At 37.6% G+C, this 23,763-nt stretch overlaps 1 protein-coding gene across 1 annotated transcript in view; it reads left to right on the top strand.

The window, feature by feature from the left end:
• The window catches only part of CDCA2 (cell division cycle associated 2), a 71,678-nt gene that overhangs the window by 16,715 nt on the left and 31,200 nt on the right, over window positions 1–23,763 (top strand). Inside the window, exons 5-11 of the mRNA XM_006864440.1 lie at window positions 5,012–5,162; window positions 6,864–7,075; window positions 8,769–8,853; window positions 11,996–12,222; window positions 17,484–17,568; window positions 18,220–18,455; window positions 22,721–22,796. Coding sequence (XP_006864502.1) covers window positions 5,012–5,162; window positions 6,864–7,075; window positions 8,769–8,853; window positions 11,996–12,222; window positions 17,484–17,568; window positions 18,220–18,455; window positions 22,721–22,796 — 1,072 coding nt within the window. The remainder of the gene's footprint in view (window positions 1–5,011; window positions 5,163–6,863; window positions 7,076–8,768; window positions 8,854–11,995; window positions 12,223–17,483; window positions 17,569–18,219; window positions 18,456–22,720; window positions 22,797–23,763) is intronic.

The raw sequence follows: 23,763 nt of genomic DNA, 5'->3' as shown, positions 1-23,763 counted from the left end.
TGATGCTCGTTAACCTTCAGAGAGGTGCCTCTATTTTTGTTACCTTTATTGCACTAATGTTTAAATTGGTTCTTCTCATTCTTTTTTTGCTGTATTCAACAGATTCTTTGAATGCATGAATAACATATTTGTTGTTAGGTGCCATCAAGTTGGTACCGACCCATAGCGACCTTATGCACAGCAAAACGAAACGCTCCCTGATCTGGGCCAACCTCACTACTGTTGCCACACTTGAGCCCATTGATGCTGCCACTTGGCCAATCCATCTTGCTGGGGGTCTTCCTCTTTTTTCTCTGACCCTCCACCTTGCTAAACATATAAGAACCTATAAACCCATTTTTGTTGATTCTTACTCATATGTGCAACATAGAGTTGCACTTCATAGTGGCTATGATCTTTTGGAATCAGATTGCCAGTCCCTTCTTCCAACGTGCCTGCGGATTGGTTCAAAGTGCTAATGTTTAGATTAATAGCTGAGCGCCCAACCTTTTGCACCACACAAAGACAACTAAGAATCTATAGACTTAACTATTACATGTAAGTTTTTAGTTAAGTTAAATTATTATGATATAACTTATTTATCTTTTATACTTTGCCTCATTGTAGACTGAAAACACTTAAGAGGGAAAATTGAAGGGAAGTAACTCTTTATCTTTTGTCCCTCCCATAGTTTTCATGTGTGAACATTACAGCAACCAAGTAGATGATACACCCCATATCCTGGCATCTCAGTTCTTTGACTTCTGTAGTGTCAGTGGTCTTCTTCTCTGCCCTACCTTAACCATCTGCCTTACGGCCATTTGTTAGTGTTGTTGTGAAGTGTGGTCGAGTTGGTTCCGACTCCTAGTGATCCTGTATAGGCTTTCCAAGGAGTGGCTGGCAATTTTGAACCACTGACCTTATGGTTCAGACAGACCTCGCAGTCTATGCTTTATTCCACAGTACCACATGTGCATGAATTTGAAGAATCAAGTAGTACTATAAGGTTTATTTTTAAAAACAGCAACTTACAGCCACCTTGTTCTCTCATTTCTCTTTTTCCCAAGGCTTTCATTTTTAGCTTTTATACCTGATTCTTCTGGCAGTTGCTTCCATTTTTAAAAAATAGCTTGTTTGATCTGTTACTGTTTAAAGTTCTGTGGTTGGCATTTGGTTTTGGACTTCCACCGTGGCAAGTAAAGAATTAGTTCTCTTTCTTCCTGGGACTTTTTATTATGCATATACACAGTTCTCAGCCTCTGCAGCTTCCTAACTGATTGGTTAAATCAGTACATAAATCTTCACATTATGAACTGTATGTTTTTCTGAACTAATTTTTCTTCTGCAGCTGTCTTTTCCTCCTTTATTACATAATCTTCTTTCTTTTCTGTTGAGTCATTTCATTAGCATAAACAAATCTTTCGTGGCTTTTTTAAAAAGGAAAACATCTTAGTCACCTATGACTGTCTTCAGCCGCTATCCCATTTCTGTGTCTTTCGATCATAGCAAAGTTCCTTGAACCTCTAGCCTGCACTGGCATGCTCCACCGCCTTCCCTCCCAGCTTCTCCACCGCTGCTAGCCACACCAGATGGGCTTCTGTTTCTGTCATACCATTGAGAAGACTCTTGTCACATCGATCACAAATAGTTTATCTTTTTGCCAAATCCAAATATAAAATCTAAGTATCTTACTTTTTTCTCTTCAGCAACTTTTGATTGGTTTGAGCACTTGTTCCTTGAAACACTTTACTTGCTTTCTGGGATACCTCACTGATCTGATTTTTCTCTCTGTATCTCTGATGATTTCTTCTTTTCATTTACTGATTCTTCTCCTTTCAGTTTTCCCCTCAGAAAGGTTAAGCGTACCATGGCTGTTTTGCTCCCCCCCTCCTTTAATTTTGTGAGGCAATCCAAACCTTTCCCATCATCAATAGATGGATGACTCTAAAGTTCCTGTCTTTGGCCCAAAGCTTCTCAAAGGTCCAGATTTAGATATAGAATTGTCTAGTCAACATCTCCATTGGGGTGTGTTGATAAAGCATTTCAAGCATAACATGAGAAAACTAAACTGGATATCCATTTCCTACCAAACCCTCTTCTCTGCTTTCCCTCTCAGTAAATGCCACCATCATCAGTTTCCCAGGCCAAACACTTCACTTAGTCATCTTTCTCATTTCCCACATTGAGCCCATCAGTCCCTTTTGGCTGCATTTAAAAACCATATTCTATTCCTCACAACACCACTGCTACAGCCATATTCTAGTCTTGTATCATTGTCTCTTCCTAACTGGTCTTTTCTCTTTCCCTAATTCACCTACCATTTTATAGGGCAGGCACCGAGATAGATATAAGTCAGATTGTTCACTTGATTTCTTGTTTCATTTTGAATTAAATCAAAGCCCTTTCTGTAGCTCGCACTAACAGTACCCTCCCTGATCTGAGCCCTGCCCACTTACAGCTTCAGCTACCCATCATCTCCTTTAAGTCTCTGAACATGCTGGCCCTTCTGCCCCATCCTATTTCCAACTCAGGACTTTTGCCCTTGTTCTGCCTTGTTCTAGCAAAATACCTCCTTCCCCCAGTATAATCCTTTAAATGCCATTGGCTTGTCATTTTCCTTTCAGCTGTTAACTTCAGATTGAGTTCTGTTCAGTTATTAACTCTAAAGTAGTGCATCTAATGACTAAACAACATTAGTCATAATTAGGGGAAGAGAAAAGACCAGTTAGGAAGAGACAGTGATACAAGAATATGTCTCAGTAGCATGTCTTATACCTGCAGCCCAAGTATATTTTCTTAGATTTTCACTCTAGAATGTAATCTACCCTCATTCTTTCCCCTCCTCGAGCCTCTCTGGTATCCTCAGTCCCTGGAAGTTTCTGGTGTGTGGAAGGAATGTTGTTGACTAACTGTCACAGTTCAACAGACTTTTTCAAACAAAGCATCTTAAATATTTCTTGGGCATTGTGTATGTTTATTCTCTGTCTCCATCAGAAAATAGAGAAGAAAATCTAACCTAGGTTATCTTATATAATTTGTTTAAAGCAGTATCTTAAAGTACTCCAAATTTCTAGGACATCAAAACCCTACCCTTACCATGTATCATGTTCAAATATGAATTTTAAAAACCCAGCAAAGTAAATTGTATGAGTTTGGGATCATTCTTTTCTCTTTATTCATTAGCCTTTGTAAAGATTATGTACTATTATGTCATAAATCATATTTGAATTTCTAATGTTTTGTTACTATGTAACAGAGTTTGCATTATAAATATATGTAATTACATTTGTGAACAGATCATCAAACATGGCTTCAAGGTTTTAACTGCTTTTCCTCCATATGATTTCTTAACAGGAGATAATTTTTTTTTTTTTTTTAAATTTAATTTAAGGTTTTTATTATTGGGTTGAGTGAAAGTTTACAGGGCACATCATCAGTTTCACATTCAACAATTCATATAACTTGTTTCATTACATTGATTATAATCCCCTCCATATACCATCAGTTAAAAGTATTTCTCTCTATCCACTTTAGCTTTTTAAAAAACACACAAACAAAAAAAACCACTCAGGTATATATAATAATTTACATCTCCAAAGGGCACATTCTGCAAGTCTGCTCCTGGCCACCAGTTCTTAGTCCTCCTCTTCTTAGTCCATGAATCTAGAGTCCTCAGCTGCTCCCCCTCTCTATACCCGCATCTCTGCTTCCATCTCTGGCGCTTCTGCTTCTCTGGATAAGGTCCCGCATTCTATTTGTGCGTTCCTCTCTTGATGGTCCCAGGGTCCTCTGTTTCAGGATGGTCCCCTGAGCCTGCTTGGTCGGGTATTCTATGTTGTTGTTGGCGGAGCTCTTTGTTACACGTCCACCCAATTTGCCATCTTGTTTGTTCTCCCCAGGAGATAATTTTTTAACTTTACTTTTGCCCATTGAAGTATTTTTTCGATTAAATTAAAGCATTTCAATAAAAGAAGTATAAATTCTACCTCAATAAATTGTTGCTCTGAACTATTTTTTACCTTTTGACAGTGAAGCGCACACTATTGTTAACATTTCAGTATCCACTGGGCAGATCATCATATTTGTTAGTATATACATTAAAATTATCAGAAGCTGAAAATATGTTTGTGGTCAAACTATTATTAAAGGAGAAAAAAAACTGAGTTGGGATCTTAATAATACTCTCAGTAAACAAAACTCCTGGGTTTTACTTTACTTGCATTTATCTTGCATTTCCTAACTACTAGTATAAACTATATTTCTCAGTCTTTTTTTCCTGGGAGGACCATATGTGTTTGGGAAGAGCTGAAGTAGACATGAGAGTGGATATCTGAGCTTCTATGAAACTTCAGTCTTTTGTTGTATATAGCCTGTGGGAAAGAGGGTTTATATGGACTGGAGATGGATAATGAGACTTGGTTGGATTCCGTTAGTTATAGTGTAGTGACAAGGCATCACGCAAATGACTTTCATTGGATGTGGTCAACATCTGGTAAAATTTCGTAGAGCCGGGTCCCTCTGGACCCTTTCTTGCTCAATCTTCAGGATTTAGTGGTTTCTTATGCCCTCTGTTGGTCTTTTAGGCTGGCCTCTTCCAAATGGTTTTCATGCTAAACTAACATTCCACTTCAAATTTTATTTGCTGCTCTGCTAGTTGACTCTAAGAAATGAAAGTGAGTCCTTGAACCCTTTAGAAAGAGTCATTTTAAGTGTTGTTTAACCCCCAAATAGGCAGAAATGTGTTTGGGCTTCAGTGCCTTTTAAAAAGCATTCTAACCTCATGGTAATTCAAACCCACCAGTCTTCTCCTCAGGAGAAAGATGAGGCTGTTTTCTCTCATAAAGATGTATAACCCCAGAAACCCTCTGTAGGGTTTCTATGAGTTGGGGAATTGACTCAGTAGCACTGGATTTGTTTTGGAGTTTTGGGTCATCCAGAAAGCCTGTGTGTGTATTTAGTTTGGGGTATAGTGGTTATAGGCCCAGAGTGTGGAAAGTATGATTTGATAATACTCTCTATCTATACTTTATAGGGTAGCCCTGTACTATATCGAAATGTGAATTCACTAAGAGATCGAATATCGGCCTTCCAGTCAGCTTTTCACCCCATAAAGGAAAATGAGAAAATTCCTGACTGCCCTGAATTCTCAGCGGCAGAGAAAGAGTTTGAGACTACAGACGTCAGTGAGTAGAATTCACTCAGTTTTGACTTACGTGTTTATGCAAACAAACTCCTGAAAAACAAAAAAGATTTCATTCCACATTATCAAACAGTGAAGTAACAAATTAGTTATGCAATTAATTTTTTAAGAATGATTGTTTTCTTTACTATAACTGTTATTTTCTAAAACACATGTACAATTCATTTTCCAACCAGAGTATAACATTTATATTTTTGGATGGTTCATGCAAAAATACAGAATTCTTGTTTCTCTTGCTTAAAAAAAAACAAAAAACAAAACTGCCATTCTTGAACCAGCATTCCCATATGGTCACAATTCAGGTTTGAAGTTTCAAATGTTGAAGTTAATGACACCTCTTCAGACATAGAATAGGGCATGAGGCAGATTTGAAGTTGCAACCTTTGATTTTTGGAGGATTAATACCCAATCCTGATATTAAAATGTATATATCCAAATATTTTAAGTGATTGTACATTTTCATTATATTCTTTAGATTGTAACTTTTTTTTATAGTTACTTGAATTTTGAATTGTAAAGTATGTTAAACATTAGAATGAAATGAAATCTTATTATTACTATGATCATTAAAGGAGCCCTGGTAGCACAGTGGGCTGGCTATGCGTTGGGCTGCTAACCACAAGGTCAGCAGTTCAAATCTCCCAGCCATTCTACAACAGAAAGAAGATGCTTTCTGCTCCCTATAAAGATTTATGGGAAAGCAGGAAGCCCTACACGGGGTTGCTGGGAATTGGAGTGGGTTACATGGCATACCACCACCACCATCATAGTTATTTCTCTGGTGTGTTACACTCTAAAATTCAAAAGAGATGCTGAAAATTTCCATTTGATTTTGCTTTAACTTTTTGTTTTGTTTTGACTTCTTGACATCATTTTCAAATACATTTTTCAAACTTAACTTGTGTGTCAAGACAAACCAGATTTCATCCCCTCAAGAGAACATTACCCATTCAGATGTATGAGTTTACAATGTACCCATTTTTCCCTGAAATTTATGTAAAACATATTTATTTACATCATTATTATAATTTTGCAGAAAATTAAGTTATTGTTGTTATGTGCCGTGGTGTCGGTTCTGACCCATAGCGACCCTGTACAGGGTTTCCAAGGCTGTAAATCTTTATGGGAACAGAAAGCCTCATCTTTCTCCCGCGGAACAGCTGGTAGTTTCGAACTGCTGACCCTGAGATTAGCAGCCCAATTTGTAACCACTACGCTACCAGAGATTTAAGTACATTTTAAATATAGGAAGAACTGAGGTTTATTGTGGTTATATTTTTCATAAAATCATTACACTATCAAAGCATAACAAGTATGAATGAGAGCATAACTATGCTCTTTAAAATGTTTAAAATAGAAGGTTTCCATATAAATATAAAAATAAAATAACTATCTCACGAGAAATGCACATGGATTTTAACAAATTTTGTACATTTTATGGTCTGAAGAAGTTAATTCTAATATTAAAATTGATTATCTTTTAAGTACCTTAAGTCATCATGTTTTCTTGCTTTTCAGTGAGTTCTTATTTTTTAATACAAACATTACTAGAGTTTTCATTTATAAAGTATTTTGACACATGATTTTTACTGAATTTTGCTAACATGATCATGTAGCAATTTTTAAAAAGTGATATTGTGAAAGAAAACATAATATGTGTGATATTTTGTTTTTGTATATATAGTTAAAAAAGAAGGGCTTAGTGAACGACAGCAGTCTGGATTCTCTTCAAAGTTATCATCTAAACGTCGGAGAATATCCTATCAGAGCAACTCTAATGAAAATCTGATTGATGCTGAAAAAAAAGGAATTGATCTCCCGTTATTCAAAGCTGATACTCATCCCAGTGCAGACAGTACATGCACTGTTGAAGCTTCACCTGCCAATCTTTCTGAGGTAATTCGCTTACAACATAGGAAAATGAAGCTTTGGTTCTTTGCTTTGGCAGTTTTAAGACTGCCTAGGACTATTTTCAGTGAGTTTTGACCTTATACTGCCATACTGTACTCATATGTAAGTAGTGTTTTAAGTTACATACTTGTATGTGTTTATGTGTCATTTTCCTACATTTTAAGGCGGTTGATAAGTTTATTATTGGTTGTGACACAGTTTTGATATGTTTATGAAAAGATTAAGCCTTTGTGGTCTTCTGTATGCTAGGTTTGTTGTAGATGCTGATGATACAACAGTGAGTAAGTCACATTTCTGCCACTGAGGAGCTTTTTCTCTATTGGAGAGGGAGATACACCAATATAATATTTAAACACAATTGTTAAATAAGAGGAAGATAATATATGGCATGTAGGCTTGGGGCCTGGGGCACCTTGCCTCATAACTGCTTTAACATTGGCTAGTAAGTAGGGTTTGCGGCACTGCAGGATAAGCACTGGACTGCAGAGTTTGGAAGAAAACAATACAATTAAAGATCCTGTACCCTAACTAATATGTAAATGAAGAGTTAGTTCTCCATGACTGACTCTGCGTCATTTTCTTGTTTCTGGTTTGATAGAGTAGCTTCCCATTTCTTTAGTAGTAAGAAGGAAGTTCTTAATGCGATTAAAAGTTGGAACTTTTTCCCCCTGCACTTTACTCTTGTACAGAGATCTGATTCATATCCTATTGATCTTATTTGGATTAGCACAGTACATGTCTGACATCATTAAAGGTTCTTAGGAGTCAGATTTCATTTATATTTCAGAGTTGCCTAAAGTATACTCCTTTTTCTCTTTGCTTTATTCAAGATAATATGAAATCATTGTATGACAGAGAAGCAGTAGTAATTATTTTTTATTGGTACTTTGATTCATTTTTTGGGTATTAGTCATGAATTAGAACTGATTTCTTAGTAGATTTCCTGTGCTAGACATAGCACTCTTCTGTCATCAACATGATTAGGTCTTCATGTAAAAATCGGTATTATGTGAAAATGGAGGATGACCACATGGCTATATAACTGCCAAACCACAGAATCCTGGCCCAGTCAAGTTGACACATAACTGTAGCCGTAACAAGCCAGCATCGTTACTCTCACCTTGCACCTTTGCGATCATTACCGCCCAGACGTATGTCGTTAATGTGCAAAACATATGGGTAGTGTAGGTATTTTACTATTGTCATAAATGTGAAATGTGTAATACAGTAATTGATAAATGAGAAGATGTGCTTGTTTTCCTTTGCTAGTTATTGATGGACATGTGCTGTTGTGCTGTAGGATAAGTACTGGTCTGCTAACCACAAAGTTGGCAGTTTAGACCCACCAGTTGCGCCTCAGAAACCCTATACAGGGTCACTATGAGTCAAAACTGACTCGAGGGCACACTTAACAGCAATAACAACAGTTATTAATATCTTTTCTTGTTTGTTTACTAAATTTACCACTTTTTTTTTTCTTTTGACCATTTAATCTTTGTTGGATACCAGTTAACACAGTTTTCTAGGTTTCAATAGTAGGACACCAGAAACATGCCTTTTAAGCTTTTCTTATTGAGCTGAGTGAGACCTGGTTATGAAGGAAGTGTGGCATGCAGTTATGATAGGTACTCTTGTTAGATTTCCATGTACTTTCATAATACTTTATTTTTTTCCCAAGAAATCTTCTGGACCTGGTTTAACACGGTCTAGGTGTTTAGTTGAAGAGTCTGTTCAACTTTCAGATCTCACAGAGGCTTCAAGTGGTAAGTAATTTTTCTTTAATACATATGCACTTTACCCATCCAAGCATTCATCCAGTGGGCATTTATGGTTGGTGTACCTATACTAAAATGTAGGAAAACCAAAATGATTACTTCTTACTTTAAAAAAGTCCATGGCCTAATTTTAAAATTTTTGTTATGTGAAAATACAGCATCTTCATTGTTGAGCTGCTTCCATTACGATTTAGTAAAATGTTTCTAAGCTATTACAATCTCTTATAAAAAAATAGGACCTATTGAAATATTAAAAGTGTTTTTTTTGTTGGAGAAACACTACCAATGATCTTTTTTAGTTTGTAAGTGTCTGAAGAGAGTTCTCAGGTCCTGTAAAACAAAAGATGTCAGAAGCAAATGTTCAAATCATCTCACCAGGAAACCCTCCTGCGTCTCTGAGGTATATCTTCTACTTTTCTTCCTTTTGCAATAGATCAGTGTACTCACCCAAGACCAGCCCCTTCGTTATGGGCTGGTTCCCATCACCTCATCTTTTTTCAAAACCCTGTGTTTGAGTCATCCCCCACTTTTCTAAATTGTTAACGTTTCTTGTTAATACTCTTCAGTATGCAGTATTATGTTGCATCTGAAACTTTCCCTGGATCCAGGATTTCCATCCAGCCATAACTTCATTTCTTTGCTCTCCTCTAAAGCAGAACTCCATTTGAGAGCAGGCTGCACAATGTCTCCTTGCCTCCCATTCTACGTTGAACTAGCTCCAAACATGCCTTCATAACCAGCATCTACCTCCTCATCATAGTCTTGGTGGGGTGCTGTGGGTTAATGCACTGAACTGCAAGGTCATTGTGAATTGCAAGGTCGGCAGTTCAAACTCACCAGCAGCTCTTTGCGAACCCTATACAGGCTCCGTATGGGTCAGAACAGACTCAACGACACTTAACAACAACAACCTTCTCCCTGCCATCCCAGTAGTCTCAGTATATTCTTCTCCTTGATGTTTCAGCAGCATTATAGACAGAGTCGACCGTGTCCTACCATAAGAAATTTTCTTTACTGGGCTTTGGGACGTCATCCTCTCCAGTTTTCCCCCTATATCACTGACCATTTCTTCTAGGTATACTTTTCTTATTCCTCTTTTTTCCTGACATTTAAACATGTGAATATATCTAGGTTCAGTTCTTGGATGTTTTCTTTCTACTCTTACTCCATAAGTGATTTCAGCATTCTTATAACCATTTATGGAGCTGTGGTGTGGCACTGTGGGTTAATGCGCCAGACTGTAAAGCCATTTGAACTGCAAGGTTGGTGGTTCAAGCTCACCAGCTGCCCCTTGGAAACCTTATACAGGGTTGCTGTGGGTCGGAATTGACTCAACAGCACTTAAGAACAATATAACCATTTATATGCCATTAACTTCAAAATGGAAATAACTGTCCTCCACTTCTTCCTTGAACCTCTAGACTTAAATTCCCAGGTGCTTTCTTGATCGTCACTTGGATGTTTAATAAACTTCTCAAATTTACCCTACTCAAACAGATTTTACTTAGTTTTTCAGCATCTCTTTTGAATTTTAGAGTGCAACACACCAGAGAAATAACTATGATGGTGGTGGTGGTATGCCGTGTAACCCATTCCAATTCCCAGCAACCCCATATAGGGCTTCCTGCTTTCCCATAAATCTTTATAGGGAGCAGAAAGCATCTTCTTTCTCTTGTAGAATGGCTGGGAGATTTGAACTGCTGACCTTATGGTTAGCAGCCCAACGCATAGCCAGCCCACTGTGCTACCAAGGCTCCTTTAATGATGGTTATACTTGGTCTCTCATACTTCAAGCATATTTTCAGGAGGGACCATTTCCTGGAAAAGGACATCATGTTTGGTAAAGTGGAGGGTCGGAGAAAAAGACGAAGACCCCTAACGAGATGGATTGGCTAGCACAGTGGCAGCAGCAATGGCTCAAGCATAGCAAAGATTGTGAGGTTGGGGCAGGACTAGGCAGTGTTCATTTGGTCGCTATGAGTCGGTACTGATTTGAAGGCCCCTAGCAACAACATCACAACTACAATACAATATTATAACCTTTAAATTGACACTGGTAAAGTCCACTGATACATACCTTACTTTGTGTATTTGATTCCATGCACTTTTATCACTTGTGATTCTTGTGATCACATCATAGACAAGCTACAGAATAGTTCCATCACGAGATAACTTGTGTTACACTCTTTGTAGCCACAGCTACTTACCTCCTACTCCACCCTTTTTGTTGTTTGTGTTTTCTTTTGTTTTGTATTGTCTTCGGACTTGTTATCTGGAGGGACCAGTTCCTGAAGAAGGACATCATAGTGTAGGGTCAGTGAAAAAGGAGAAAACCCCCAGTGAGCTGCATTGGCACTGTGGCAGTAACAGTGGGCTCAAGTGTATCAACAATTGTCAGGATGGCACAGGACTAGGCAGTGTTTTGTTCTGTTGTGCATAAGATCGCTATGAGTTGGAAACAACTTGAAGGCACTGAACAACAGCAACACCATTTGTTGAAACAAATGGAGGAGTTTTTTATGTTCCTTTCATCATTGAATCTCCATTACCTCAACATTACCTGTCACTAGTAGATGCCAGATACACAATTGTTAAAAGAATCACTAATTCAAAAGACAATGCTCCCTGTCAGGAAGAATTTGTTTGGGGGAAAACCTTGTCTTGATTTAGGCACGTAACAGTATGTTAGTGTTTTGTTCTGATATTCTTTTCTCACCATCTCTTCCTCTCTCACCCCTTCTCATTCTTGCATCCTGAAATTCTTCTGACTCCAGCAATAAAGTTGGTCATTATTCAATGCTTCGCTCAGGTTAGTTTCATGGTGTCTAATAAGGCTAGCAGTGTACGGCTGATTTCAAGATGCCTTCTCATAATCTTTGACCCACATTTCCGTTGAGCCCAGATCACTTACTTTCCTTGACCCTAAGTAATTAAGATTTGACTTTTAAAATGTGATGAGTGTCACTTGCCTGTCTTTTTTTTTTACATTTCCAACTGAAGCCCTTGACAGTACTCCTTAAGCAGGTTGAGTTTCTTAATAGCATATTATTGTCATCATTTTAAGTATACATTATTTTTGTTCTATACTGGACCGATTTGAAAACCTTTTATCTCAATGATTACTCTGAAGGAATCAAGGTCGCTGACTGCATAAAGGACAAGGGAGCAAGTGCTGCTGTTTCACAGAAAACTTGGTTGGAGAACAACTTGACAGAATCAGCGAGCTTAGCCATAGTTCCTGACTTCAAGTCACCAGTAACTTCAGTGTGCAAGAAAGATATTCCATCCTCTGAGACCTTTGTTCTTCGTTCTGTCCTGAAGAAACCCTCTGTTAAGCTGTTTCCAGAAAGCTTGCAGGTGAGTATAGAACTACATTTTCCAAAGCAAATTGAAAAATGATTCATTTTGCTACAGAGCCATACCTGTGAGATATGTTATATGTTAACTGATATATAGTTAAATGTCTTATCCTCTTTTTTCCCTGCTCATTTCTCATTTCTAGGGCTGTTTCACTTTGTTTCTTTTTGCTTTGGCAAATTTTCTTTTCTAACTCAATCTTATATATAGTGTGGCGCTGTGGGCTAATGTGTCAGACTGCAAGGTTAGTGGTTCAAGCTCAGCAGCTACTCCTTGGAAACCCTATAAGGGTCGCTATGGGTCAGAATCAACTCGACGGCACTTAACTACGACAACATACAGAATTTAATATAAACAGACTATAGGTTTTAAATGGAATCCTAGTGTGGTTATGTAGGGTAAGCACTGGACCCGATAGTTCATACTCTCCAGCCCATCCTCAGAGACTGCATACAGAGTCGCTATGAGTCAGAATTGACTGGACAGCACTAAACAACAACATAGTTTATTAGAAGGCTTAGTATTAATGGATTGATCTATTATCTATTTCCACCCAGAATAGATGCTTTTAGGATTATCCTTCTTCTCCCCCTCCTAGGCTGCTTTATTCTCTAAACTCACTTAGTTTAAGGAAAGAATGTGTTAATGGAACTAGGTGGCATTTATAGAGTGATTTTTGTTCTACAGTTCTGATGTATAAGGGTGAGTCAAAAATTATCTGCACTTTAGCTGTAGAATTTATTTTAATTAACTTTTTAGAAAACACGAATGTATCCTTATTGACATGTTCTCTTTGCTTTTCAATACACTTTTGTCCATCTGTCAACAAGCTTTCACATTCCCTCATTAAAAAGTGTTTTGGGCTGAGCTGCGAGTCACGAATGCACTGTTGTCTTCAGTACTTCATCAGAGGTGAATCTTTGTCCTGGAATGGCTGCTTTCAGGAGACCAAACATGTGAAAGTCCCATGGACTTAAAACAAAATTTGAAAATTGAAACAGAGGGCATGGAAGCAAATACTCTTGAATGATGATGCACAGAGGAGATTGTAACCACTGCAGTGAGAAATGATAGTTTAAAGCTGATTTTCCCCCTGTAAACTATCACTCAGTTCACAATAAAAAAAAAACAAAAAAACAAACTTCCAGGGCTCCTTGAGAATACCACAAAGCAAACATCAAGTACTGATATTGGAATCAGCATGCAATTGTTATATTTTTACCAAGCTAGGCCAAATGTTTACACATACAACATTTGACAACTAAAATGCTGTTTCAATTAAAAATACAACATAGGAGTAAACATGAATGTTATTTTACAAAATAATCTAGCTCACAAATATTGCTTTGTTCGTTTTTCTGTGCAAGAAAGTAAACTGACTTGGGAGATTGATGACTAAAATTAATTTGGGGTAAGTCTATTTTCTTAAAGAAGGTGCTGTTTGTGCAGTGGGTGTAATGGAGAAAAGGAATTGAACAATGTCTGGTCGAAAGATTAAGGTGAGGCTGAACAAGTATATGATAGTTAAGTGACTCTGAGCCAGCCGACAGCTCTGCTGCTGTCTCCTGCAGAGCTCCAAGGGCCTTGGTATTCAGATTTGCCTTGACTTTCTGCAGGATTTGTACTGTCTCTGCCTTAGTAATTTACAGTACTATGTTGTCCCATTGGTGAAGGAGGCACAGAGGGATACATGCTTGTTCCTTCATGAAGAATATAGGAGTACAAGAGGAGGTTTACATATTTATAAAATGTGTGGTTTACATGTTTAAAAGACAATCCCCTCTTTTACCTATTGGCTTTTTTTCTTTTGTTTTACTACAGTTCTTACACATCAGATTGTTTTTGTAGTTTATTACGTAACGTGACAACATATATCATGTATTACAATTCTCATGTTTTCCTTAACTCATTTGCCAAATCTAAGATTAGGGAATGAATTCTAGCTCACATTTATGGATTTCTGTCTTTGATTTTGGCTTGTTATTAGGAGCCATCGAGTCAGTTTTGACTCATAGTGATCCTCTGAAGAACAGAACGAAACACTGCCCAGTCCTGTGGCCTTCGGACAGTTGTAATGTGTGAGCCCATTGCTGATAACACTGTACTAATCCATCTTGTTGGGGGTCTTCATCTTTTTCACCTACCCCTCCACTTTACCAAGTATGATGTCCTTCTCCAGGCACTGATCCCTCCTGACAACATGTCTGAAGTATGAGAGAGGAAGCCTTGCCTTCTCCTGATCTTGGCTTTTAAGGAACATTCTGGTTGTACATCTTCCAAGACAGATTTGTTTGTTCTTCTGCCAGTCCATGGTGCTTTCAGTATTCTTCAAAAACATAATTCAAATGTATCAGTTCTTCTCTGGCCTTCCTTATTCATTGTCCAGCTTCCACATACATATGAGGCTACTGAAAATGCCATGACTTGGGTCAGGAGAGCCTTAGTCCTTAAACTGACATCTTTTGTCGTTATCATTTTAAAGTCTTTTGCAACATATTTGCCCAGTATAATACATGTGATTGCTTTACTGCTGCTTCAATGAGTGTTGCTTGTATATCCAAGGAAAATGAAGTCTTTGACAACGTCAATCTGTTCTTGGTTTATTATGATCTTGTTTATTTATTGATCCAGTTGTGAGTTTTTCTTTATATTGAGGTGAAATCATACTGAGGGCTATAGACTTTGACCTTCATCAGTGAAGTATTTTAAGTCTTCTTCACTTCCAGCAAGCAAGGTTGTATCATCTTTATATCATAGGTTGTTAATGAGTTTTCCTCCAATCTTGATGCCGTTTTCTTCTTCATCCAGTTTCTTGGATTATTTTCAGCATACAGATGAATAAGTATGGTGGCTCACACCATTCCTGATTTTAAACCATTCATTATCTCCTTGTTCTGTTCTAAAGACTGCTTACTTTGTGTACATTACAGGTTCTTCATGAGTGCAACTAATAAGTATCTGTATTACCCATTTTTTTGCAGTGTTAATCAGAGCTTGTTATCCACACAATCAAATGCCTCAAGTGCCTTTATATATTCAGTAAAGCACAAGTAAATATCTTTTTTGTATTCTGTGCTTTTAGGCAAGATTCATCTAACTTCAGCAATGATAGTCCTAGTTCCACATCCTACTTTGAATATGGCTTAAATTTCTGGCAGCTCCCTGTTGATATACAGCTGCAACTGTTTTTTAAGAAACTTTTACTTGCTTTAAGTATCGGTCCAAATTTTGTTTGCAGATGTCTAAACACTTCTGTTTATGCTCTTCCATGAGTTTTGGTACCCATCTTGCACAAACTATTCGAAACCCAGGTCTGTCATGCATTATTTCATAGACAGAGCCATGGCTGATTTGCAGATGATTTGCCACATAATCTGCTGTCACTTCTCTATTTGACAGAATCATTTCCCGTGCATGCCCAATGTTGTCATCAGCCATGGACTTGAACATGCGGAGAGCGGATGACTTTTGACTCTGTCTTGTATATGTGTATCTATATAAAGAGAACTTTATTGTCAAGGAAATGGTTTACAATGTAGAGTCCCGGGTCCCCAGTGGAAGTGAGAGAGAGAGCCTTTACCACATTTCCATTATATTGAGATCAGGCCTCACCCCTAAGCAATCATCCCTTCAATTGATTGATTGCTCATAGGCACTCATCATAGAATTAACTATGACTGTATTAGGTTTCATCACCATGGGAATAAGCACAGCCCAATTGCTAATCCATGAGAATGCTTGTCTAGTCAAGTTGACACAGATCCCTACTTCTGCATCTCTTAATTCAGGTTAGATAAGTTTAAGGTCATGTTTTGGCTCTCGTGGAATTGTTTTTTAATTTTCTTATGCTTCAGTCTGAACTTGCATGTGAGCAATTTATGGTCTACCCCTAGCCTTGTTTTATGTAATGATAATGGAGCTTCGCCATCATGTCTTCCAACAGATGTTGTAAATTTGATTTTTGTGTATTCCATCTGGTGAGGAACGTGTATTGTTGTTGTTTTTAAGTGCCATTGAGTGGGTTCTGACTCATAGAAACCCTATATCGGGTTTCCCAGGAGCAGCTGGTGGGTTTGAACTATTGACCTTGTAGTTTGCAGTCCAGTGCTGATCCACAACACCACACCAGAAGCCGAAAAACAGTATTTGCAATGGATAAGTCATTGGTCTTGAAAAATTCTATCATGCAATCTCCAGCATCATTTCTATCACCAAGGCCACATTTTCCAACTACTGATCCTTCCTCCTTGTTTCCAACTTTTCTATTCTGATCACCAGTAATTATCAATGCATCTTTATTGTATACTTGATCAATTACAGATTGAAAAAATTGGTTTGTTAAGTGCTGTGTAGTCGGTTTCAATTTATAGCAACCTGGTGAAGGGTTTCAGAGGCGTGCCTGGTGGATTTGAACCACTGACCTTATGTTTAGTCTAGTGAGTATCCTACTGTGCACCACACCAGGACTGAAGAATTTGGTAGAATTCTTCAGTTTCTTCATCACTGGTTTTAGTGGTTGGTTTGCATATTTGACTTACAGTGGTATTGACTGATTTTCTTGTAGGGGTATGAATATTATCCTATCGTGGACAGCGTTGTTCTTCAAGATGGATTTTGAATTGCTCTTTTTTGACGATGATTGTGATGCCATTCTTCTTCAATTTTTCATACCCAGCATAGTAAACCATATGATTGTCGAATTCAACATGGCAACTCTTGGTCCTATTTCAGCCCAGTAATGCCAAGATATTGATGCATTCCATTTCATTTTTGATAACTTCCAGTTGTGTTAAGAGTCATCCATTATACATTCCATGTTCTGATTTTTAATGGATGTTTGCAGCTGTTTTTCCCCCCATTTTGAGTTCTGCCGCATCAGTAAATGAAGCTCTCCAAAGTTTTGCTCCATCCACATCATTAAGATCAACTCTCCTTTGAGATGGCAGCTTTTGATTTTGTCCTAGAATACTGTTAACTATTTTGTTGTTGTAGTTAGTGTCGTTGATTTGGTTCCTACTCATAGCAACCCTGAAGAGGGTTTCCGTGGAGCAGATGGTCAACCTTGCTAAATTACAGTCTAGGTAACCTATTTTTTTTTTTTTTTTTTTTTTTTTTGTGGTTATTATTATGGTCTTTTAAGATGGTCTTTACTAATTATGAAAGTAAGGAAATCTTTTATACTAGAACATTTACCCTTGGGGGAAAATTCAAAATTGAAATTTTAAATGAATATTTATATCTATTGATGCTTATATTGTTAGAAACGTTGTGGCAACCTCTGTGATGATGGGACTCATCCAAGTGTAATCTCAAATCTTGGAAACTCTTGCAAAGAACAAAAAGCAGGTAAAAAGTTCATTTTTTAAGGCTGAGAGTGTAATTTTCATGCTTAAAAGAAACGTGTAAATGCAATTATCTCCTAATGCCTTGATGCTTCTTAAATAACTTAAGAACAAAGAACATTTGGAAAAGATAAAATCTTGGAGAATTTTGGTGTTTAACCTTCTGATAATAGTAGCTTCTGTCAGTAATAACAGAATTGATCTATCCTGTTCATATATTTCTTTTTGCTCAGTAGTTAAATTTGAACAGAAATCTATAATCCATTGATTTCATAAACCTCTTCATGTAAAATTTAGTTTAAAATCCATTAAAAAATAAAATACTTGCCATTGAGCTGGTTCTAACTTATGACAGTCCCATGTGTGGTAGAGTAGAACTGTGCTCCATAGGACTTCCAATTGTTGGTTTTTCAGAAATAAATCTCCAGGCTTATCTTCCAAGATACATCTTGGTAGACTCGGACCCTCAACCTTTTAGTTGCGGATAAGCATTTATCACACTTAAACTAAAAATGTTTTTCCACTTAAAATTTTCTTTATGAATAGTTATTTTTTACTGTACAAATAATAGCAGAATGTAATCTTATTATAGCAGCCTAGCATATGTCTTTTATACAGCTTAGCTTTAAAATGTATTCTCATTTATTATCTATAGAAAATCAAGAAAGTTATCAAGTACCAGCCTTTGTCAATGTGAAGACGAGAAAGAGAGTTACTTTTGGAGAGGACCTAAGCCCTGAAGTATTTGATGAATCCTTGCCAGCAAATACTCCACTGAGAAAAGGAGAGACACCTGCCCGTAAACAGGATGTAAACAGTACCAGTCCTCTGCGACTTGAGCACTCACCTGAATTACTACAACCAAATTTTGATGACAAAGGGGAGAATCTTGTAAGTGTGAAAAATGTGGGGAAAACTGTATTTTCACCAGGATACTTATTTTGCTTGAGCAATAATATATGCTTAGAAATCTTAAAATTGGTGTTTGATTGTATAAATTAATATATTTCTCTATTTTGTTGTTGTTGCTAAGTGCCGTCGAGTCTGTTCGGACTCCTAGCATCCCTGTATAGGGTTTCCAAGCAGTGGCTGGTGAGATTGAACTGCTGACCTTGTGGTTCAAATAAACTTTGCCGTCCAGTGCTTTATCCCACAATGTCCCTCCAGGACTTCTCTATTTAGGTTGTTATTATTTTACCGCTAAATAGTATTTCCATCAGTCTTTGTACATTACATAGCATATTTCATGGAATCCAGATGCTACTGATTATATGATGTGCTGTTATTTCATGTATTACTAAGAAAAAACACTGAAAACTCAGTGAACACACCATGAATTATAAGAAGTACTTAGATTTCAGAGGTGTTAAATTGTGAAAGAAATGAAATAGTATCAATGTATGTTCCAGTTCCACCTTCTCCCAATGAGTTTCTACAATTAGAATGATTGGATTAAAGAATATGACCGTTTTTAGGCTTTTGAGACATATTCCTAAGTTACCACTCAGAATGTATGAACTCAGAGAAATAGAAATTGTTTTACCATACCCTTGTAAATCATGGGTATTATCCAAAAACTATTTTAATTTTTAAATAATAGCAGAAAAGGATGATTGGAACAAATTGTTTTAGTGAGCTATGCCAATTAATATTCCTTTTGGGACAAGCATTTATTCTCTTTCACACTAGTACACTTTGAATATGAGTCTCCCAATTCTGGACAAGATGTAGTGATAGGAATGTAATTAACACTCACACTTGAACACTAGAGGAAACATATGAGACAGCAGTTCTCAACACATTGATCCCTGAGAGACAGGTGACAAATGAACTGAGCCTTACAGTTGTCCCAACTTAATGTCTATACTAAATTTCCAGGCCATATCATAAGGAGGAGAGCCCAAGAAGAGCCCCTTGTTTTTCTGAGTTGAGAAGATGGAGTTGGTAGTCTAGGAAAGCCTTGGGAACTAGAGTTCACGGGGCAGAGAAATGGAGAGGAGGGAGCCACATAGAGAGCTCTGGAGATCCTGCTGGTGGCCTCAGTGCATGGCCTGAATAAGCTACCCAAGGCTAGGAAAGAGCTGTTTTAGTGGTGTAGAGGGAAGAAGCCCTAGACCTCCCACACAGTGTGGTTGTTGATTAGTGCTGTCTTGTTGGTTCCTACTCATAGCGATGCTATGTAGGGTTTCTGAGGAGTGGCTGGTGCATTTGATCTGCTGACTCTGTGGTTCACAATCCAGTGCTACTCCTACAGCGCCACACGAGGAGTAGGAAAACCCTGTAATTCAGAGTACTAGGGAGAGTATTGCCTCATTAAACCAGAAAACGAAACCTGTTGCTATCGAGTTGTTTTCAACTCAGAGTCACCCTATAGAATAGAGTAGAACTACCCAATAGGGTTTCCAAGGCTGTAAATCTCTACAGGATATCCCGGTGTGGCTCTGTGTGTTAATGTGCTGACCTGCACTGTCGGTTTGAGCCACAAAGTCGGCAGGTCAAGTTCACCAGGTACTCCTTGGAAACCTTTTACAGGGTTGCTATGGAACCAACTCAACAGCACTTAACAACAGTCTTCACAGACACAGATTGTCACTTCTTTTTCTCTTCCAGTGGCTGGTGAATTTAAACTGCTGACCTTTTGGTTAGTAGCTGAGTGATGTAATTACTGTGCCTACAAGAATCCTGTTGCCTCATAAGTGAGGCAAAATTAGACTTAGAGCTGCTCTGGTCCTGCTTAACAGCTGAGAGGGAATCCTTGTAAGGCTCAAACTGAATCTAACTAATTACCTGCAATGCACGGGCAAAACTCAAGACTACTTGTATGACTACAAAATCATCCAGCTTCAGTAGACACAACTCTGAATGTCTGACTTCCAGTCAGTTAAAATTTAGCAGTTAAGCAAAATAGTGACAAAAATGTCTTCCGTAATGAGGAGGACATTTGTTTAATAGAAGAAAGACCTAGAAGTGACATAGCTGATAGAATTTATAAGTAAACACATCTGAAAACTTACTATATTTATATTACATATGTTCAAGAGGGGAGAGGAAAGACTGAGCTTGTTAAAAAAAATGGAAGATAAAGGCCCAAATTGAACTCTAAATTTGAAAATGACAATATCTGATTTGGAAAAACTATGTTGAATATGATTGTTAACAGACTAGGCACTCCAATAGAAATGATAGTGTTCTGGCTGGAGACTACAGTGACAGCGAAGACAATAGTGAAGACAAATTGAAATGATGCTGAATGAAACAAAGGCAAGAAATTGAACAAAAAATAGCTGGGACAACTTTAGGTGACATGTTTGTGTAATTAGAATGCAAAGATAAAGTGGGAAGAAAATATATACAGATAGAGAGGGATGACCGGGGAATACTGGATGAAAAATTTCTGAATTTGATGGAAATTATAAAGCCACAGATTCTAGACAGAGACAAACATCAAGCACATACACACAAAAAAAACCATGAAGAAAAATACACGAAGACAAATTCACCATCAAATTTAAAATCAAAGAGAAGTCAAGGTAAGCAGACACATGATATGTGACAGAAGAACAAATACATAATTGACAGCATACTTATTATTGAAAACCATGCAAGCAAGATGAGAGAGTATCAAAGTATTAGAAGTTTTGAAAGTAAAAATGTCGCTGCCAATGTACTATTCTGTATCTCCAAAACTATCTTTAAAAATAAAGGTGAAATAAAAACTTAAAGAAAATATTTTTTAATGCTTAAAAAAATAAGCTTGGAAATGGAGAAATGGGCAGCATCAGCATCATCGAGCCCAGTGCTCCTACCAAGTCCACACCTGCCCCCAGACCCTCTGCCATGGAGGCCCCAGGAAACACCTACCTGAAGCCTGCCTAACCCAAAGGAAATGCCAAGGGAGACCTGACTCAATTATCTATGAAAACCCAGTTATCAGGGCACTTCCAAATGGTCTAAGTTTCCCAATAATACTATTTTGGTCACAGGTAAATAATTATATTTCAATCTTCCTTGTTGGTGACAATTTAAATTGTGATCTTCAAAATCACTACAACTTTCTGCAGTATCTTCTGCTCACCCCAGGGTGCTGGCTGTTGGGCTCACTCTGAAGGACCCAGAACCCACAGTTGACTGACTGCAGGTCTTACTGGACACAGGGAGGCTATCGGATGGGCAGAGGGCCGCCATACTTGAGCACCTAAGTGTGGTGTCTGGGGCGCTTGGGAAGGAAGGACTTTTGCTGTCTGGAAAAAAATGTAGGTTAGTTTAACATTTATTATCTCAATAAATTTAGGTAAAATTCAGTAGCCATTTCTGATTAAAATCTCAGCAACGTGGCAAAAGAAAACAATTTCCTCAACTTGATCATTAAATCTATGAAAAAAAAACAGTTGCCATCAAGTCAATTCCAACACTTGGAGATCCATTATTTCTCAGAGTAGAACTGTGTACTTCATTAGCTTTTCATGGCGATGACTTCTCAGAAGCACATTCCCAGGCCTTTCTTCCTAAGTACCTCTGGATAGGTTCAAGCTGAATGGTAACCATTTGTGCTACTCACGGACAATGTTGTTAAGTGCTGTCGAGTTGGTTCTGATGCACAGAGACCCTGTATAGGGTTTCTGAGGAACACTTGGTGAGGTTGAATTGCTGACCTCATGGTTCAAACCAACCTTGAAGTCCAGTGCTTATCCTATGAACCACACTAGGCCTCCACCCATGGCTAATCATATTGGCATTTATGTGGGAGAGAAAAGATTTGATGTTTTTGTTTACATTACTATTTAACCCTGAAGTTCTCTGGAACCACTGCACTGTTTGAGTGTGTTTATTAGTGAGTTTTCTTATTTGCTTTAAAGGAGTTAGGACTTGGAATCTTAAATCAAAAAGTAACTTATTAGTAGTTCATTATTGCTACTTTCAGTGAAGTTTTTAGTTTTGTTTTGGTGGATTGCAGTTAGTAAACATGGTTTCATTGTAAAGATAAAGGATTGTGATTTGTGTATATCTGATGTCTTTGTTTTATCATTGATTTTTCATCCTTATTGCTTATTGTGATTTCTCCTACCTAAGTAAATAATTTTTCTCTTAGAATTAGTATTTATATATGAGTTAGATTTAAGGATGTCTGTTTCCAACTCTTGTTTTTCTGTGTTTAGGAAAACATAGCACCACTTCAGGGACCATTTCCAGTTCTGAGTCCTAATAAATCTTCAGTGTCTGAGACTCTTTCAGGTAGTGATTTTTGTTTCTCATAATCATAAATGTCATTTTCAGTATGTGTATATGTAGAACTTAACTTTATTTTCTTTTTAAGCTTTAATTTTATTATAGCAATTCATACTTGGTTTCAAAAGGCCAAAATAGCATACATAGAAAAACTTGTAGAATGCCTTATTCATCCACTTCAAGTTCCACACCTTTTTGCTTAGACAGAAATCCCCCATTTTTCAAGTGATTATCAGCTCTGAAGTACTTTCAGATCCTTCTCAATTTCTTATTTTCCCCTGTCCATTCTAATTTACATGAATTGTTTTCAACAACTCTTAAGTATCAACATGAATTTCTATTTCACAGTTTATACAATTAAATGATTCAGGTAGTAGGGTCTTTTTTTAATGTCTAAAGTCTTTTCATTAACACTAGCATAGCAGTTTTGCCATATGTACTTTCCAAGGTCTCTGGCTTTTTTATTTTCTTGACAAGGCAACCACAATTCCTCCCAGTTTTCCTGGTAGGCTAGGACCTAGTTGGCAGAGGCCATGGGAGTAGCTCAGGGTGGAAACCATTGTTCATGTCTCTGAAGTTCTTTAGTGGCTTATCGTCACTGATAGGATTAAACTCATTAGTTCAGAATCCAAGCCATATCTTACATTAGAACTAAAACTGTAAAGTTCTAAGACCTATTCCCTTAAACACATTATACTGTTTTTCATTTATATCATTGTTATGGTTAAGTGTCAGTTCTGACACATAGCGAACCTGTATAGGGTTTCCAAGGAGTGACTGGTGGGTTTGAACTGCCGACTTTGTAACTCAAAACTGACCGTGCAATTCAGTGCATTCTCCTACAGTGCCACACCAGGACTCCATTCATGCCCTTGTTGTTGTTGTTGTTAAGTGCCATCGAGTCGGATCCGACCCATAGCGACCCTGTACAGGGTTTCCGAGGCTGTAAATCTTTACGGGAGCAGAACGCCTC

The sequence above is a fragment of the Chrysochloris asiatica genome, unplaced genomic scaffold (assembly GCF_000296735.1).
Source record: "Chrysochloris asiatica unplaced genomic scaffold, ChrAsi1.0 scaffold00064, whole genome shotgun sequence".
In the NCBI taxonomy this organism is placed as follows: domain Eukaryota; kingdom Metazoa; phylum Chordata; class Mammalia; order Afrosoricida; family Chrysochloridae; genus Chrysochloris; species Chrysochloris asiatica.
Note: the sequence above shows the minus strand (reverse complement) of the source record. Positions and strands in the feature narration are given on the sequence as shown.